The following is a 14,297-nucleotide window of genomic DNA, read 5'->3' on the forward strand; positions in this document are numbered from 1 at the left end:
AATCCAGCTTTCCTCCTTTTTGTAACTCCTTTGCTAACTATTCTAACTATGCTCAACATACAAGTCCGGTAAAGTCCCATCCCCTTAAATCTTCTAAATCACCCAGGAGAGTGCTCTAACCAATTACCCCCTTCGTGTTAGAACAGGTCACATGACAGTTGATCTTTATTATTCTTCAACCATTCGATCTCCTTGTGAACCTCAACTAGATCCGGTGTTGAGAATCTGTCGCCGGTTGCGCGCGTCCATGGGTTGATCGCGCACTACTATCATCATCTACCGAATCGCCATTAAGATGTTCATCATAATACTGGATCATTTCAAACATATCGACTTGTGGCACGTTACCTTCGCCAGAACGATTCGCCGTCTCGTAGAACTTCCGTGTCTTATTATCGTCGTATAGCTCCATCGCCTCGTTATCATGATCTACCGTTTTTTGTCCGAATCCGAATTCTCTGATCCACACTTGTCTGTATCGTTTCTCGTTCACCCTCGTACGGTGCTGCAGCATTCTCGCTTATGCCTTATTGTCCTGTTCAACTCAGTAGTGCTACCTACAGTGCTTCAAAAGTTGCTCCAGCCACCCTCAAGAGTACCCAGTGGCCTATTCTTTCGTTGGTAGTGCCGTCGCCGGCTGCTGCGCGTATTGCCGTAGCACGATTGTAGCTGATATATGTTGAACTCCGACATCCAGGCTCGACAAGTGTTGTACTAACATTTCTCGGATGGCTGTGAAGATCATGCATCGTTGTCTCTTTTCATTCGTAACGGAGTGCAAACTGTCCGGTTTGATCACTGGTTTGTACCTTGCCTACTGATCAATCTTGTCGTTTATGTCGCCGTAAATCAGCTTAACATTCCACCGTGAGCAGCTGTCATTGAAATGCTCCAACTCCGCCGAAAATGCATCTTTCTCTCTCGCTGGTCTTGCTTTGTGTGGGCAGTGTACGTTGATGATACGATAATTGACGAAACGGGCTTTTGCTTTTCACTGCACACGTTCTCTCGCTGTTACTTGATCAAGCGTGGCCGAATCTTGTCCAGCACCATAAAGTCCAACTCGCTTGTTGGGCTGCAGTTCTTGTAGAATGTGTCTGCTCGATGCCCGCTTTTCACACCTTCTGTCCCGCCTAGCAAAGCTCCTGCAATGCTACGACCCCGAAGTTGCGAGTTTGCAGTTCGTCGTGCAGAATTCGGTCGATCCCCTGGAAGCCATGTGACTTATAGTACCTCATTTCCAATAGCACTCTTTGTTGTTTCTATCCGTACACAAAGCTGTCTCCCAGGGCGATTTAGAAAACTTTTGGATGTTTTGAATTCAGGAAACCATCCACATTTAGAAGCTTTGTAATTGAACCCGACGGTGGAAGCATCTGGTTCCCACTAATCCGAATTTCCGGAAGGATATTCCAGTACTGGAAAAATTTTGTAAATGCTAATAAATTGCTATACATATCAAAATTCTTGGAATTGTTTCAGAAGGTTTTTTCTTACCGTTACTGGATCATATGACGATTTGACCTCGTAACGGACACTCGCGGCCTTGCGGGTACCTGCTCCGGAAAGATCGTGGCGGGGTTAATTCATCAAATGTTCCCATAACAATGAGTTGCAGTCTCCTGAGTCAATTCCACAGATTTTGACACCCATATGCCAGAATTCCATTGAAATTCAAAAATAATATCCCAGTATTGGAACATACCTCTGGAAATCCGAAGTACCGGGAACCAGATAAATTTTTACAGTTTCTAAAAACGGTTGAATTCCTGAATCCAAAACATCCAAATTTGTCCAGATCGGATCCAGATATACTTGGAGAAATTCTAAGATGTCACTAAGTACCAGGAAAGAGTACTATAGTAAAAAAAATATTTTGTAATTTTAAGTTTATTTTCATGCACATATTTGGAGCATGAATATAAATGTAAAATTAAATTCCACCACAAACACACACGACTTTTCGAGCTTTCTTCAACGAAATTTCTTAAAATTTTTAATGTGGATTGAAAATTACAGTTTCTTTAAATGGAAAACCAATGCGCTTCTTATGTATTTTTACTCGAATACTGCTGTAAAATGAATGACATGTAATATTACACGAATGAAAGTGTAAAATTGTATGCTGTTTGATGCTCCAATTGATTTTAACGTAATGTTCAATCAAATTTTTGATTCAATCGTTGTTTGTTTACATTCGTATTGATTTACATGTCGTTTAAATTTCATTATTTTTTGGTGTGTACATACATTAAAATCTATACAAAGGAGTTCCCTGTCGGACAAATGACGGTTAAGTGTATTCGAGTAAACAGAGTCGTAGCCTCACTTTGCACCGTCATACGTAACGCTGCAGCAAGGTTTCTAGGTAAAGTTTGAATGCGCTTTATTCTGTTGATTCCAAATTGCAAATTGATAAAAAAGACAGGAAATTCCTTTCTTTTAAGTTGATCCGTGCTTTTATCATATATATTCATTTATTTATTAACAGTTCAATAAAAGCCCAATAAACGATTTTGGTTTTATTAAGAAAATGTCTGAAAATGGTTTCATTTTGCAAGATTATAAATTATTTATGAAAACCCTGCAAAAAATGAAATTTGTGGCGCCGCTACCAAGTTTCAAAGAATTTCAACATCAGGTAAAGTTTCGAGCAATTCTGATGTTTTTAAAATCAGTTTTCATAAAAAGAATACATAGAGTGAAAAAAACTAGATAAATTTCAAAGTAATCCTTCTTGTTGTTAACTATTTTGTAACAATGTTCATCCATATACGCGAACAACTGCATTGATGAAATAGTTTAGTTAGTCAAAATTATGTATAAGGCTAGCAAATTTAACGTTTTGCCCCTAGCGGCAAAAACCCTAGCGCCACCACTGCCTCAAAGCATTCTTAACCGATTTTTTCATTCGCGATAACAAACTTACGTCGGCCAGAAACCATTTCGTGAGCAGAAGCTTTGTAGAATTTGAGCCCGATTCGATGATGGCGCCAGCGCCCCTGACATACCCACAAGTATACGGTGAATAGGCCACTAGTGAAAACTATTTCCGAGCCTGAGGAATAACTCACTGGCAAATTAGTGATTGGGACCGTGCATAAAAGGTGGAGCTCGTTTTCTGGCTGAATAGGCGGATCGAAGGAATTTCCTCATAGTATTATGTCTGTTAGTCTACGGTGGGGCTTGTGGATCTAATGTCACAGGCGATTTCATGGACACTGTCACACATCAATAGTTTCGAATATTATGACGCATAACAATCGTGTCCTAATATCAAATCTGTATGACCTGGAAAGTTCCTGTTCGTTTATCATCACATCACAATATCAATGTGCGTCATAAGATTCCGGACATTATGACGCAGGACTACTGTCGGACTTGTGACACAAGAATAAAGAATGTTTGACACATTCTTGCTTTCGGATCTTATAACACACTCTTGTAAGTCATAATGTCCCAGACGCTGCAACATACCACCCCTCATGACCTCGGACGTTATGACATATAAAACAATGCTTTGAGCCTTTTAACGTGCATAAATTATAAAACGTCCATTTCTTTATCGAATACCAACCATTTTTATTAGGACTTTGTGCTAGTATTCTGCATCTCAGTTTCCAGTTTTCAGGTTTTTCTATTAAGTAAATTATTAATGTCCTCGGAAACCCTGTCTTGACAACCGTTCAAGATAAAATGGAAGCTAAACCGAACTTCGATATCTCATATGAGGTCCACGTAGTGGATCGTCAGATGTGGGATGTAGGGGCACAGACTAGCAGACATAACACTATGAGGGAATTCCCTCAAAAACATCGGTCCGACAATTTTCCCAGAACACTAGCTCCACCTTTTATTCACAGTCCCAAACACTCATTTACTGGTAGGTTACCCCTCAGGTTTTGGGAACAATTTTTCACTAGTGATCTATCCCCCATATGCTTGTTCAACAATGTTCATATGTCAGTGGTGCCATAATTTCAAATGTGACCACAATATATTTAAAATGAACGTTAAAACGGGCGAAGCTTTGTTTTTAAGTGGTATGTCTGTTAGTCTGTGGTAAGGGGTCCTATACTGCCTCAAGGTACAATATCATTGTATACGGATGGTTCTAAAATGGGTGAGCTGACTGGCTCGGGAGTCTACTGACGAAGAATTAAAGAAGCGATATCAATGGGAAATTGGCCTACAGTTTTCCATGCAGAGGTATATGCAATATACACTTGCCCGGAGGTATGTACGGAACGAAACTACAGACATGCAAAAATCGCAATATTCTCGGACAGCCAAGAAGCACTGTTGGCATTAAGGTCATCGAAATGTGAGTCCAAACTGGCTTGGGAGTGCATCACATCTTTACAACAACTGGCAACTCGGAATAAAGTAATGATATTCGGGGTACCTGGCAACCAAGGAATCGATGGTAACGAAGTGACCGACGAATTACCCAGGCGTGGTTCATCAAACACGTTTGTTGAACCAGAACCATTTCTAGGTATATCTACCTGTGCTGTTAAACTAGAACTTTTGGGTTGAGCAAGACACTAACTACTAAACGACTGGCATAGCGTAGAAGGCACTCGACAAACTAAGAAATTCATACATCCAGATACAACGAGAGCCAAAAAACTAATGGATCTAAAACGTAAAGACTTACGTATAATCACAGGTTTATTTACAGGACATTGTCCTGCTAAGTATCATCTGAAAAAAATTGGCAAAAGTCAAGATGACATTTGTCGATTTTGTAACTACGAGCCCGAGAGCTCGGAAAATTTTCTCTGCCAGTGTGCAGTACTATTTCTTCGAAGGGAGCGATTCTTCGGAAGACATCTTATGACGCCTCACAAGATATGGCATACCTGTCCCAAACGGATCCTCAGCTACATTAACCTTTACAGTACCAAGCTAAAATTTTTCTGAAAATTTTGTTTAAATTTTGTTCTCATTTCGTCAATTTTTGACCGAATTGGATGGAACCGGCTTTAAAAGATCTGGAATTTAGTCCAGATTCTATATACCGAGTAGTGTTCAAATCCGTGGACCGGTTCCGGAATTAATCCGAATTCCCTTGGGGTATATCCGGCATCCCAGTGGGGTGACGGACGAGTTTTGAAGAAACATCCCATAAATTTAAGTAATTGTATTTTGAAATGTGCTACATATGACTATTTCCCATTGATCCTTCACAATAGACATGAATTGGACCAATCTTGGCCACCGGAGAACTGTTCCGGGAGAACCTAAGAAAATGTATATATTTTTCTATCATTCCAGCGATTTGGGTTCATAGCTTTATACGAAATGCGAAGTTCTTCCAATCATACGGTTCTACAGCTCCCTCAAGGCCATTCCGGCACCGGTTCCGTACGGATGGACATTTGACGCCATTTTGGAAACCAAGATGGCGGCTTCCGGTTACCACAAAACAGTGAAAACCACCATCAATATGGGTGTTATTTGAAAGAGAACGGTCAACAAAAGCCGGAAATTGATAATTGACGCCATTTTGAAAAGAAATGGGGATTTCCGGTTACCACAAAACAGTGAAAAGCATCATCAATATGGGTGTCATTCGAAAGGGTGTGGTCAATAGAAGACAGAAATTGATTTTTGATGCCATTTTCAAAACCAAGATGGCGGTTTCCGGTTATCACAGTGCAGTGCAAACCACCACCAATAATGGCGTCATTGTAAAGCGCTAGCGATCAGCAAAAGCCGGAAATTGGTTTTTGACGCCAATTCGAAAACCAAAATGGCGGGTTCCTGTTCCAAAGAAACAGTGAAAACCGTCATCAATATGGGTGTCATTTGAAAGGGGTGTGTCAGCAGGAGACGGAAATTGATGATTGACGCCATTTTGAAAACCAATATGGCGGCTGCCGGTTTCCAAAAAGCACTGAAAACTACCATCAATATAGGTGTTATTTGAAAGGGATTGGTGAGAAGTAGTACGAAATTGATTGTTTGTGCAGTTTTGAAAACCAAGTTTGCGGTTTCCTGTTACTGCAAAACAGCGAAAACTATCATCAGTATAGGTATCAGAAAGGGGTAGTCATAAAATTATTTTTAACGCCATTTTCGAAAACCAATATGGTGGCTTCCGGTTACTACAAACAACAGTGAAAACCATAAGTATGGGTGTCATTTGAAAGGGGTGGTCAGTAGATATAGTGGTGGCGGTGGTACTACCACCTTTGTAACAGGAACACTCTCCATAGCACTGAGCAATCTTTACACGACAAGCATGACGTGTTCAAGCATTACTCTCTGACCATACTCAGCATGCTACTGTACGAAGGGCCAAAAAGGAATTGCGTAGTCGGAAAGTGACTTCGCTTACATGTACTACGGAAGCTTTTGCTTCCAATAACAAGACCATATAAGCCAATTACAATGCAAGCCATTGTTATAAAAAGTAGCCTCAATAGGTGGGGAGAAAATCCTGTGCAATGTTCACGAAATGTTAGCAACAAGAATCTGGCTACTCCACTCTTCCAGCCCAAAGCGTTTCAATCAGGTGGCTTGATGGTCCCTCTCAATTCCCATGTATTCTACACACCAAAAAAATTTGAATTTTATCGTTGACGTAATTGCAAACATGACACAATTCAACAAACCGTAATTTAGGAAATGACGGAACATTGCCGTGTTCCGTTTGATTTTACATGAAACGTATACTTTACATGCGCAATAACATAAAATTACACTTCCTACCATTCAGAACAAACGCTGTATGTGGAGTAAAATTACATGATTTACGAAATTAAACGTCATGTGAAATTAAAATCAAACGTAAAACTAAGTCATTTTTGATGCTCGTATATGTCAGGGTCAGGAGACGTAAATTTACACTATTTTTTCTAGGTGTGTATGTAAGGGTCATTCCACGCGCAGTGATCAAGGCACGTGTAATCGACCTTCACGGATTTGAATCAAATTTGAAGGAATTGCTCATCTAGGGCCAATATATAAAAACCTAAATTTTTGTGTCTATTCAATCACCCCTCGGGTAATGGGAGCACCCCCCCCCCCCCCCCCCCGTCTTGGCAAATTGTCAAAACCCTTGATTTCCTTTTGAACATATTTCCGGTTCTATTTACTCTAGAACCAAACCGTAAGATGGGTTTTGAAGAACATTGTTCAAGGAGTTTAGAAAATATATTAGTTATTGGTGGCAGTGCTGCCAACTATCCGATTTTTTCAGCCAAATAGCAAATCAGCGATATTTTGAAGCAAAAAAAACGCTATTTCCCATATAAAATCGCAGGCGCACAACAATAAAAAAAACTAACTTGAGTATTCTAAGTTCACACATAATTTATCGTGAAGTTGACAAGAAATTAGGAAAAATTACGTTTTTGGTTGCTTTTTAGCAGATCAGGGTCAATTTTTATGACTGTTTGAAGATTTTCTCAATTTTGGCCAATAAAAATGGATTTTTATATGAGAAAATTCGATTTCTTCCCTTCAAAACGGTGCATCTCAGGATGCGCCCAAATTATATTGAGATTATAAGTGTTTTTTATGTAAAAATATCTACAGAACACGATGGCATTAGAATCTTCAAAATTAAAATATTTGTAATAAGAAAAAAAAAAAACTTTTAATATTTAACTGAAAAAAATCGCATAGTTGGCATCACTGCCGCGAAAAGTTAAGCTCCTTGAGCAATTTTCTTCAAAAACCATTTTTCGAATGGATTCTATAGTAAATAGAACCGGTGATATTTGTAGAAGACACCTAATTTCTATCTCTCTCCGTTGAAAAGTTAGTGTTTGCGCCATCTATGCGGTCACAGGTGGCACTAAAATTTTCTAACCAAGACATAACTCGTATTATGTATTGCAATTCTTATGAACATACTATTCAGCTAAATCTAACCATTATTCTACAAAAACGTTTAGTATGTTAGAACCTAGTACCGATACACTACCACGCACTGCTAGACCCCACGCAAAACTGACTCAGACACCACTTCGCTAAAAGTTTAATAACTTCTTTTAACAAAGCCGAATTGACTAGCAGTCTTCGACAAAGTTGTACACAATTAAATTATATTTCTTATTTTCACTTACAGTGATAATTCGATGCATACTGTGCCACCTAGCGGTGAAAATGCGAGCTGGGTTTTCTTCATATAAATTGTCGAAAAAATCCCATACAAACTTCAGGCACGTTGGTCCGGTAGCTAGACTTGTCCGATTTGCTTCAAATTTAGAGCAAGTACTCCTGGTGGGACTAGGAATCGACTCAGGGGTAGGCCGATAGGGGTCACGTCCTTACAATCGTCGAACGGTTTTGTGTAATCAGATAGGTGTACTAATTTTTGTTTTAAGTTTGTATACAAGAAACAAAGGGGTTGGATAGGCAACCGCTCTCCTCTTGCTGCAATAAGTGTGCTGGATATGCTACACATAGCTATACGGCGGTACAGTTTTTTGGTGTTGGTGTTTGTTTTTTCGTGTCGTGGAGAAGGCGGCCATCGAGGTTTTTAGATAGTGGCGGACCACGGCATCGAACAGACGCCCCGAGTTTTTTTGTTTTTCCGGGACAGTTTCCAGCCACAATAACCAGTGCGGTGAAGTGCGCGTGTGCGACGGTGACAAGCCCGTTCGAAAAGAGCCGACCCGTGGTTCGGGTACTCAATTGTTTTGGTATCGGGTCGCCGGAAAAGGAAGCTAAGCACCAAGGAGCAACTCGCTTCCCCGGCTAAGTATAAAGGACCCAGAAGACGTCTTTCCGCTTTCGCTGTGAAGGATCAGCCGAACGAGCCTAGCTCTCTCTCACAGCTAAGCTTCAAGGAAAGCGAAACAGGGTGGCCAAAGGTGCTCCCTGGGAAGTACACTGCGGTGACTTCTGGGATCTCTCGCGGGGAGCGAGTAGATCCGGCGATAATTCGCCATCGTCGCTAGGGAGGTTCCAACAAAGGAGCCAAGCTCACCTCCCTAGCTAAAAGTCAAGGACCGCTGCCGGCGCAGCCAACGACACCAGCAGGAGAACGCGGCCGTTGTGTTCCCGGCCGGTCGGAAGAAACCGCCCGCCTTCCCGCCATCGTCAGAAGCAGCTGATCAACTTCATCGACAGAGTGCAGCAAAGTGGAGATTTGGTGGAATAAAAGTTGGTAAATCTATTAGTTTATTTACCTTTTTTTGTTGTGAAACGAAAATCCGTAATTCTGTAGAAACATCTAGGCCGCCCTGAAAAGAAGGGTACGCCGGGAAAACAAGAACTCGAGTAGTGGAAAACCCTTACTTACAAAGTAAAGAAAAAAGTAGGCAACCGCCACATCCCAGTCGCCGTCGTTTCCACAGCACATTATTCGGCAGCGGCTCACGAGTCAAAACTTCTTGATATCGTCCACTGCTTTAATTGAGGCCAGCAATCACTCCATAAACGATGAAGTCATCGAAGAAGCCCCACACACCTGCACGTATACCACACTATGAAGCCGACACCGACACCAACCACGAACGCGTGAATCAACAAATACATCTCCAATGCAACGCACGATCACGATCCGCAGTATTGAACGAGGAAAAATACACATGTCCAAATCGAAAATTATTATTATAATAATATTGCCGATTGATAGCCCATGTGAACATCGGCAAGAATGAACTAATCTTGTTGAGATCTACGTTCAACATATTGACAACAATATGATTTAATTCGGTTATTCTCGCATAGTAATGACTACGAAACGGGAGCAAGTTTTAAAAGTTTCGCTGAACTATATTGAAAATTAGTCTAAATCTGTACCTTTTGAGTCACGAAGAAAGCTAGTTGTCTGTCACAACAGCACATACTTATTGTTGGTGTGAAAAATTGCTACTTGGGTGACCGTTCATTTCTAAATAAAACCCATACCGATGATGATTTTGACTATTTTGTGGTACCACCATCTTGCTTTCCAAAATGGCGTCAATCAATATCCGTATCTGCCGACCATCCACTCGCAAATGACTTCCATCTTGATGACAGTCTTCACTGTTTTGTGGAAACCGGAAGCCGCCATCTTGGTTTTCAAAATGGCGTCAATCATCAATTCCCGTCTTCTACTGATCACCCCGTTTCAAATGCCACCCATACTGACAATGGTTTTCATTGTTTCCTTGGAACAGGAAGCCACCATCTTGGTTTTCAAAATGGCGTAAACAACCAATTTTCGTCTTTTGCTGACCACCCGCTTTATAATGACACCATTATTGACGGCGGTTTTCACTGCCTTGTGGAAACCGGAAGCCGCTATCTTTGCTTAGAAAATAGCGAAAAAATCAATTTCTTCTATTGACCCCCCCTCCTTTTGAATGACACTCATATTGACAATACTTTTGACTGTTGTGGTAACCGGAAACCGCCAGCTTGGTTTTGAAAATGGCGTCAATTATAAATTTCCTCCTTCAAATAACACCCATATTGATGGTTGTTTTCACTGTTTTGTGGTAACCGGAAGCTACAATGACGCCATTATTGGTGGTGGTTTGCACTGCACTGTGATAACCGGAAACCGCCATCTTGGTTTTGAAAATGGCATCAAAAATCAATTTCTGTCTTCTATTGACCACACCCTTTCGAATGACACCCATATTGATGGTGGTTTTCACTGTTTTGTGGTAACCGGAAGCCGCCATCTTGGTTTCCAAAATGGCGTCAAATGTCCATCCGTACGGAACCGGTGCCGGAATGGCCTTGAGGGAGCTGTAGAACCGTATGATTGGAAGAACTTCGCATTTCGTATAAAGCTATGAACCCAAATCGCTGGAATGATAGAAAAATATATACATTTTCTTAGGTTCTCCCGGAACAGTTCTCCGGTGGCCAAGATTGGTCCAATTCATGTCTATTGTGAAGGATCAATGGGAAATAGTCATATGTAGCACATTTCAAAATACAATTACTTAAATTTATGGGATGTTTCTTCAAAACTCGTCCGTCACCCCACTGGGATGCCGGATATACCCCAAGGGAATTCGGATTAATTCCGAAACCGGTCCACGGATTTGAACACTACTCGGTATATAGAATCTGGACTAAATTCCAGATCTTTTAAAGCCGGTTCCATCCAATTCGGTCAAAAATTGACGAAATGAGAACAAAATTTAAACAAAATTTTCAGAAAAATTTTAGCTTGGTACTGTAAAGGTTAATAATGTACTACCCGGTTGGGACCATACATGGGGGCAAACAAACAACTCGCTTCCAACTACATTGGATTCGGGCAACTTGTAACATGTAGAGCAAACAGGGGCGCTCACAAAAGATAACTTGAATAGTGGTCGCAGTGACAAAGTTTCCACTAACAAAAGAAATGTCCTCGGAAATGGTGATAAGCTGGAAGTTCGTTCACCGTAAACAACGAGTCTCTTAAACCGAGTCTGTTTGTGATTCACTTCATTTGTACTAAAGATTCATCGATTAGAAAAATAGTGTAGCAGTATCTGTGCATAGCGACATATTGTTGAAATTCCCATAGCGATTATTAATTTCCAAACTATCCAAACCTATGCCAATAACTAATCTCAAACCATTCCGCGATTATTTATCTAAACCATCTGGCAGCACCGGCGGCACCCGTTTGCAAATTAATTGCACGTGATTTGAAAATCAATTAAATAACCGTTGTTTCTCTCTGTCTCTCTCTCTATTTCACCTCTGACAGTACGACCGATACCCGAATCATGATATACGACCAACGGAGCTGCTGATACCCCCGGCGGGCAGGGCTCATCACATCGGGGGCATCGGAACCGGGCTCGGCGGCAGTGCGACATCCACGCCGGTGGTAAATCAATTACATCCGAATATTAATCAATGCGGTGACCCCTCGGCAAGCCTTAAGCTCGGGGCGTACTACACATCGGGAACTGGTGCGGTTACCGCACTGGGCCCCCCGGTAGCAACCGGTCCAACGATAGCACTGTACGGCGCAGGGCATCATCAATCAAGCGGCCTATTGCCCAACGGTGGACCGGACAGCAGTACCGGAGCGCAAGGGATAAATCCAAACGATTACGACATCAATGTACATACTATCAAAAATATGCTAATGACCACTAGGGTGCCGGAGAGCTGCGTTTAGTTGTTGTTCCTTAGTGTATAGGGCTACGAGCGACGAGAGGAAATGCCAAAACTTCCTCAGTCGACCGCGGATCTTTTCTGCGTGTTTGTATTTCTGAATGTGTGTATCAAAATGGATGATAGTTCTGTAGTGTTAGATTAGGCGAGTATAAATTCCACTAAATAAAACTATAACTATTTGGAAACTAAATTTTAAATCAAACGGCGTTTAGCAACCCAACCCATGACTAATTTTTGCTAAGTAACACATTGACAAGTAGCTCGACCTACTTTGATATAACTTCTTCAGCTGATAGAATCAGAAGATTTCAAAAATGCAAACATAACCCGATTGAAAGTTTATTACAAGATTCAAGATTATATTCTTGCAGTCAAATATAATTTTTTGTGAAAAGTATTGATAATTAAATATTTTCCACTGGAAATTGGTTACTAGATTATGATTTTGCAACGATTTTACACTACAATCAATTTTGCATATGTTTAGTTTTGCTATGTGGCCGGGACAGTAGACAGTGATGGAAACAATCGGTATCTTGTTTGATAGTTCTGATAATTATCATACGAACCGAATGTCTTGAATGTAAAATACCAGATTTCAGTTACCGAGATAGCTAACTATAACAGTTCCCACACTGGTGATTATTTGCGAGTTACGATCAAAATTCGAAAACGTTTGATTCAAAGAAAACAATATGTAAATTATAAATTTACTAAGTGAAAAAAAAACTTCCAAGGCAAGAATGAATAAAGCGCGAAAGAACACAGCATTTATTCCATTGCCTACATTTGATAAAAAAAATCACAAAAACTACCGCTCTTAATGCCTGTGAGAAATACAATGTGAACAAACAAAAAGTGGACAAAGTTTATGTACCTATGTATTTTTGTGTACGGGAGATAAAAATAGAGAAACTGCAAAAAAAAAAAATACAACGGAAGCGTTCAAGCGGTACCTTTACGCAAACAGTCTGCAGGCGTGTTAAATAAATTATTGTAGAAGAGTTCCCGAGAAATGAAAACATGGGAATGCAGCAAATACAACTTAGTGATACTGACTTCGTTTGACCGTGTTCCTATTTACTTCAGTTATACAGAGCAAGCAAGTATAATATGTATAATTGCCCGGTGCCTCCGTTAACCATAGAAAAAAAGTAACGTTGAATGCATTAAATGAGTTTATTTATGTAATGAAATTAAGGAGCATTCGAAGGATGGATTTTTTAAAATTCAATTGCGTATGTGCCAAGAAAACCATATCCTAGAAAGTAAAATCGAACAATCTTCCATCCACTGGTCATTACATTTTAAATTAGACAATTGTATTGTTCAGTTTTGGTGCATCAAGTTTATCCCTATAGTGAAAGGACTGTGTGATAAAACTATACATATTGGTTGCCCTACATATCCTATCCATTAGCATTTTTGCATATGTTTTGGAACCTGTTGAACGAGCTGAGAGGAGAAAGTGTATCCAAAGTTAGACGGGAAAAAATTTCCAGATGTACATACAGTGAATGACCCTATAGAGAGTAAGTTGGTCATTGTGAAGCGAAATCAACCGAATAAGAAACATCATTTAGAAAACTAAGAAATTGTAAGACAAAAACATTGTTATAAAAAAGACACAAATATAAAACACTCTTTCTGAAAAGATCCACATGATTCGTTTCAATTTCTCATACGAATACACAGAAGATTTCTGCGTGTGAGATTAGATATCAGCATATCATCACTATTCTTCTTGAAAACTAACATTCCCCAAGGGTGCAGCTTTGAACCTTTGCTGTTCGTTATACAATACTATCGCATTTCTTTTGCGAGTTTGTTACAAATTAGTGTATGCCTAAGGGAACGAAAGGCATTGTGCGATAGGAAAATGGCTCAATGACTCTCACTACTTTTCTATTGGCTTTACGTCTATGGGCGGTTCAAGTAGAACTGACGCATATTGATGGGAATCGGTAGCGACTGGCTCAAATGGCACGTTCTTCATGTTGATCGGAGATTTGTTCCTTACCATGATTTATTTATCCTTTATTTCCTGATGGGAACGTTTGGAGAAGTGATAAGGTTAGGTAGGGTAACCATACCTACTGGCTTCCCAGCACATGTCCTGGTTTTTAACTGATTGTCCTGGTGTCCCGGGATGTCAAGGAAAACATTTCATTTGTGCTGGATTTTCTTTTCTAAGCCTAAATGTTTTTACCATT

General features: G+C 40.3%; 1 protein-coding gene across 1 annotated transcript in view; it reads left to right on the forward strand.

Annotated features, from left to right (window-relative positions):
• Positions 1–13,743, forward strand: part of LOC131681906 (neural cell adhesion molecule 1-B-like) — a 967,955-nt gene extending 954,212 nt beyond the window's left edge. The window contains exon 16 of the mRNA XM_058963004.1: positions 11,666–13,743. Within this exon, the coding sequence (XP_058818987.1) occupies positions 11,666–12,085 (420 nt within the window). The 3' untranslated portion in view covers positions 12,086–13,743. The remainder of the gene's footprint in view (positions 1–11,665) is intronic.
• The last annotated feature ends 554 nt before the right edge of the window (positions 13,744–14,297 follow it).

Source organism: Topomyia yanbarensis, chromosome 2, assembly GCF_030247195.1.
Source record: "Topomyia yanbarensis strain Yona2022 chromosome 2, ASM3024719v1, whole genome shotgun sequence".
Lineage (NCBI taxonomy): Eukaryota > Metazoa > Arthropoda > Insecta > Diptera > Culicidae > Topomyia > Topomyia yanbarensis.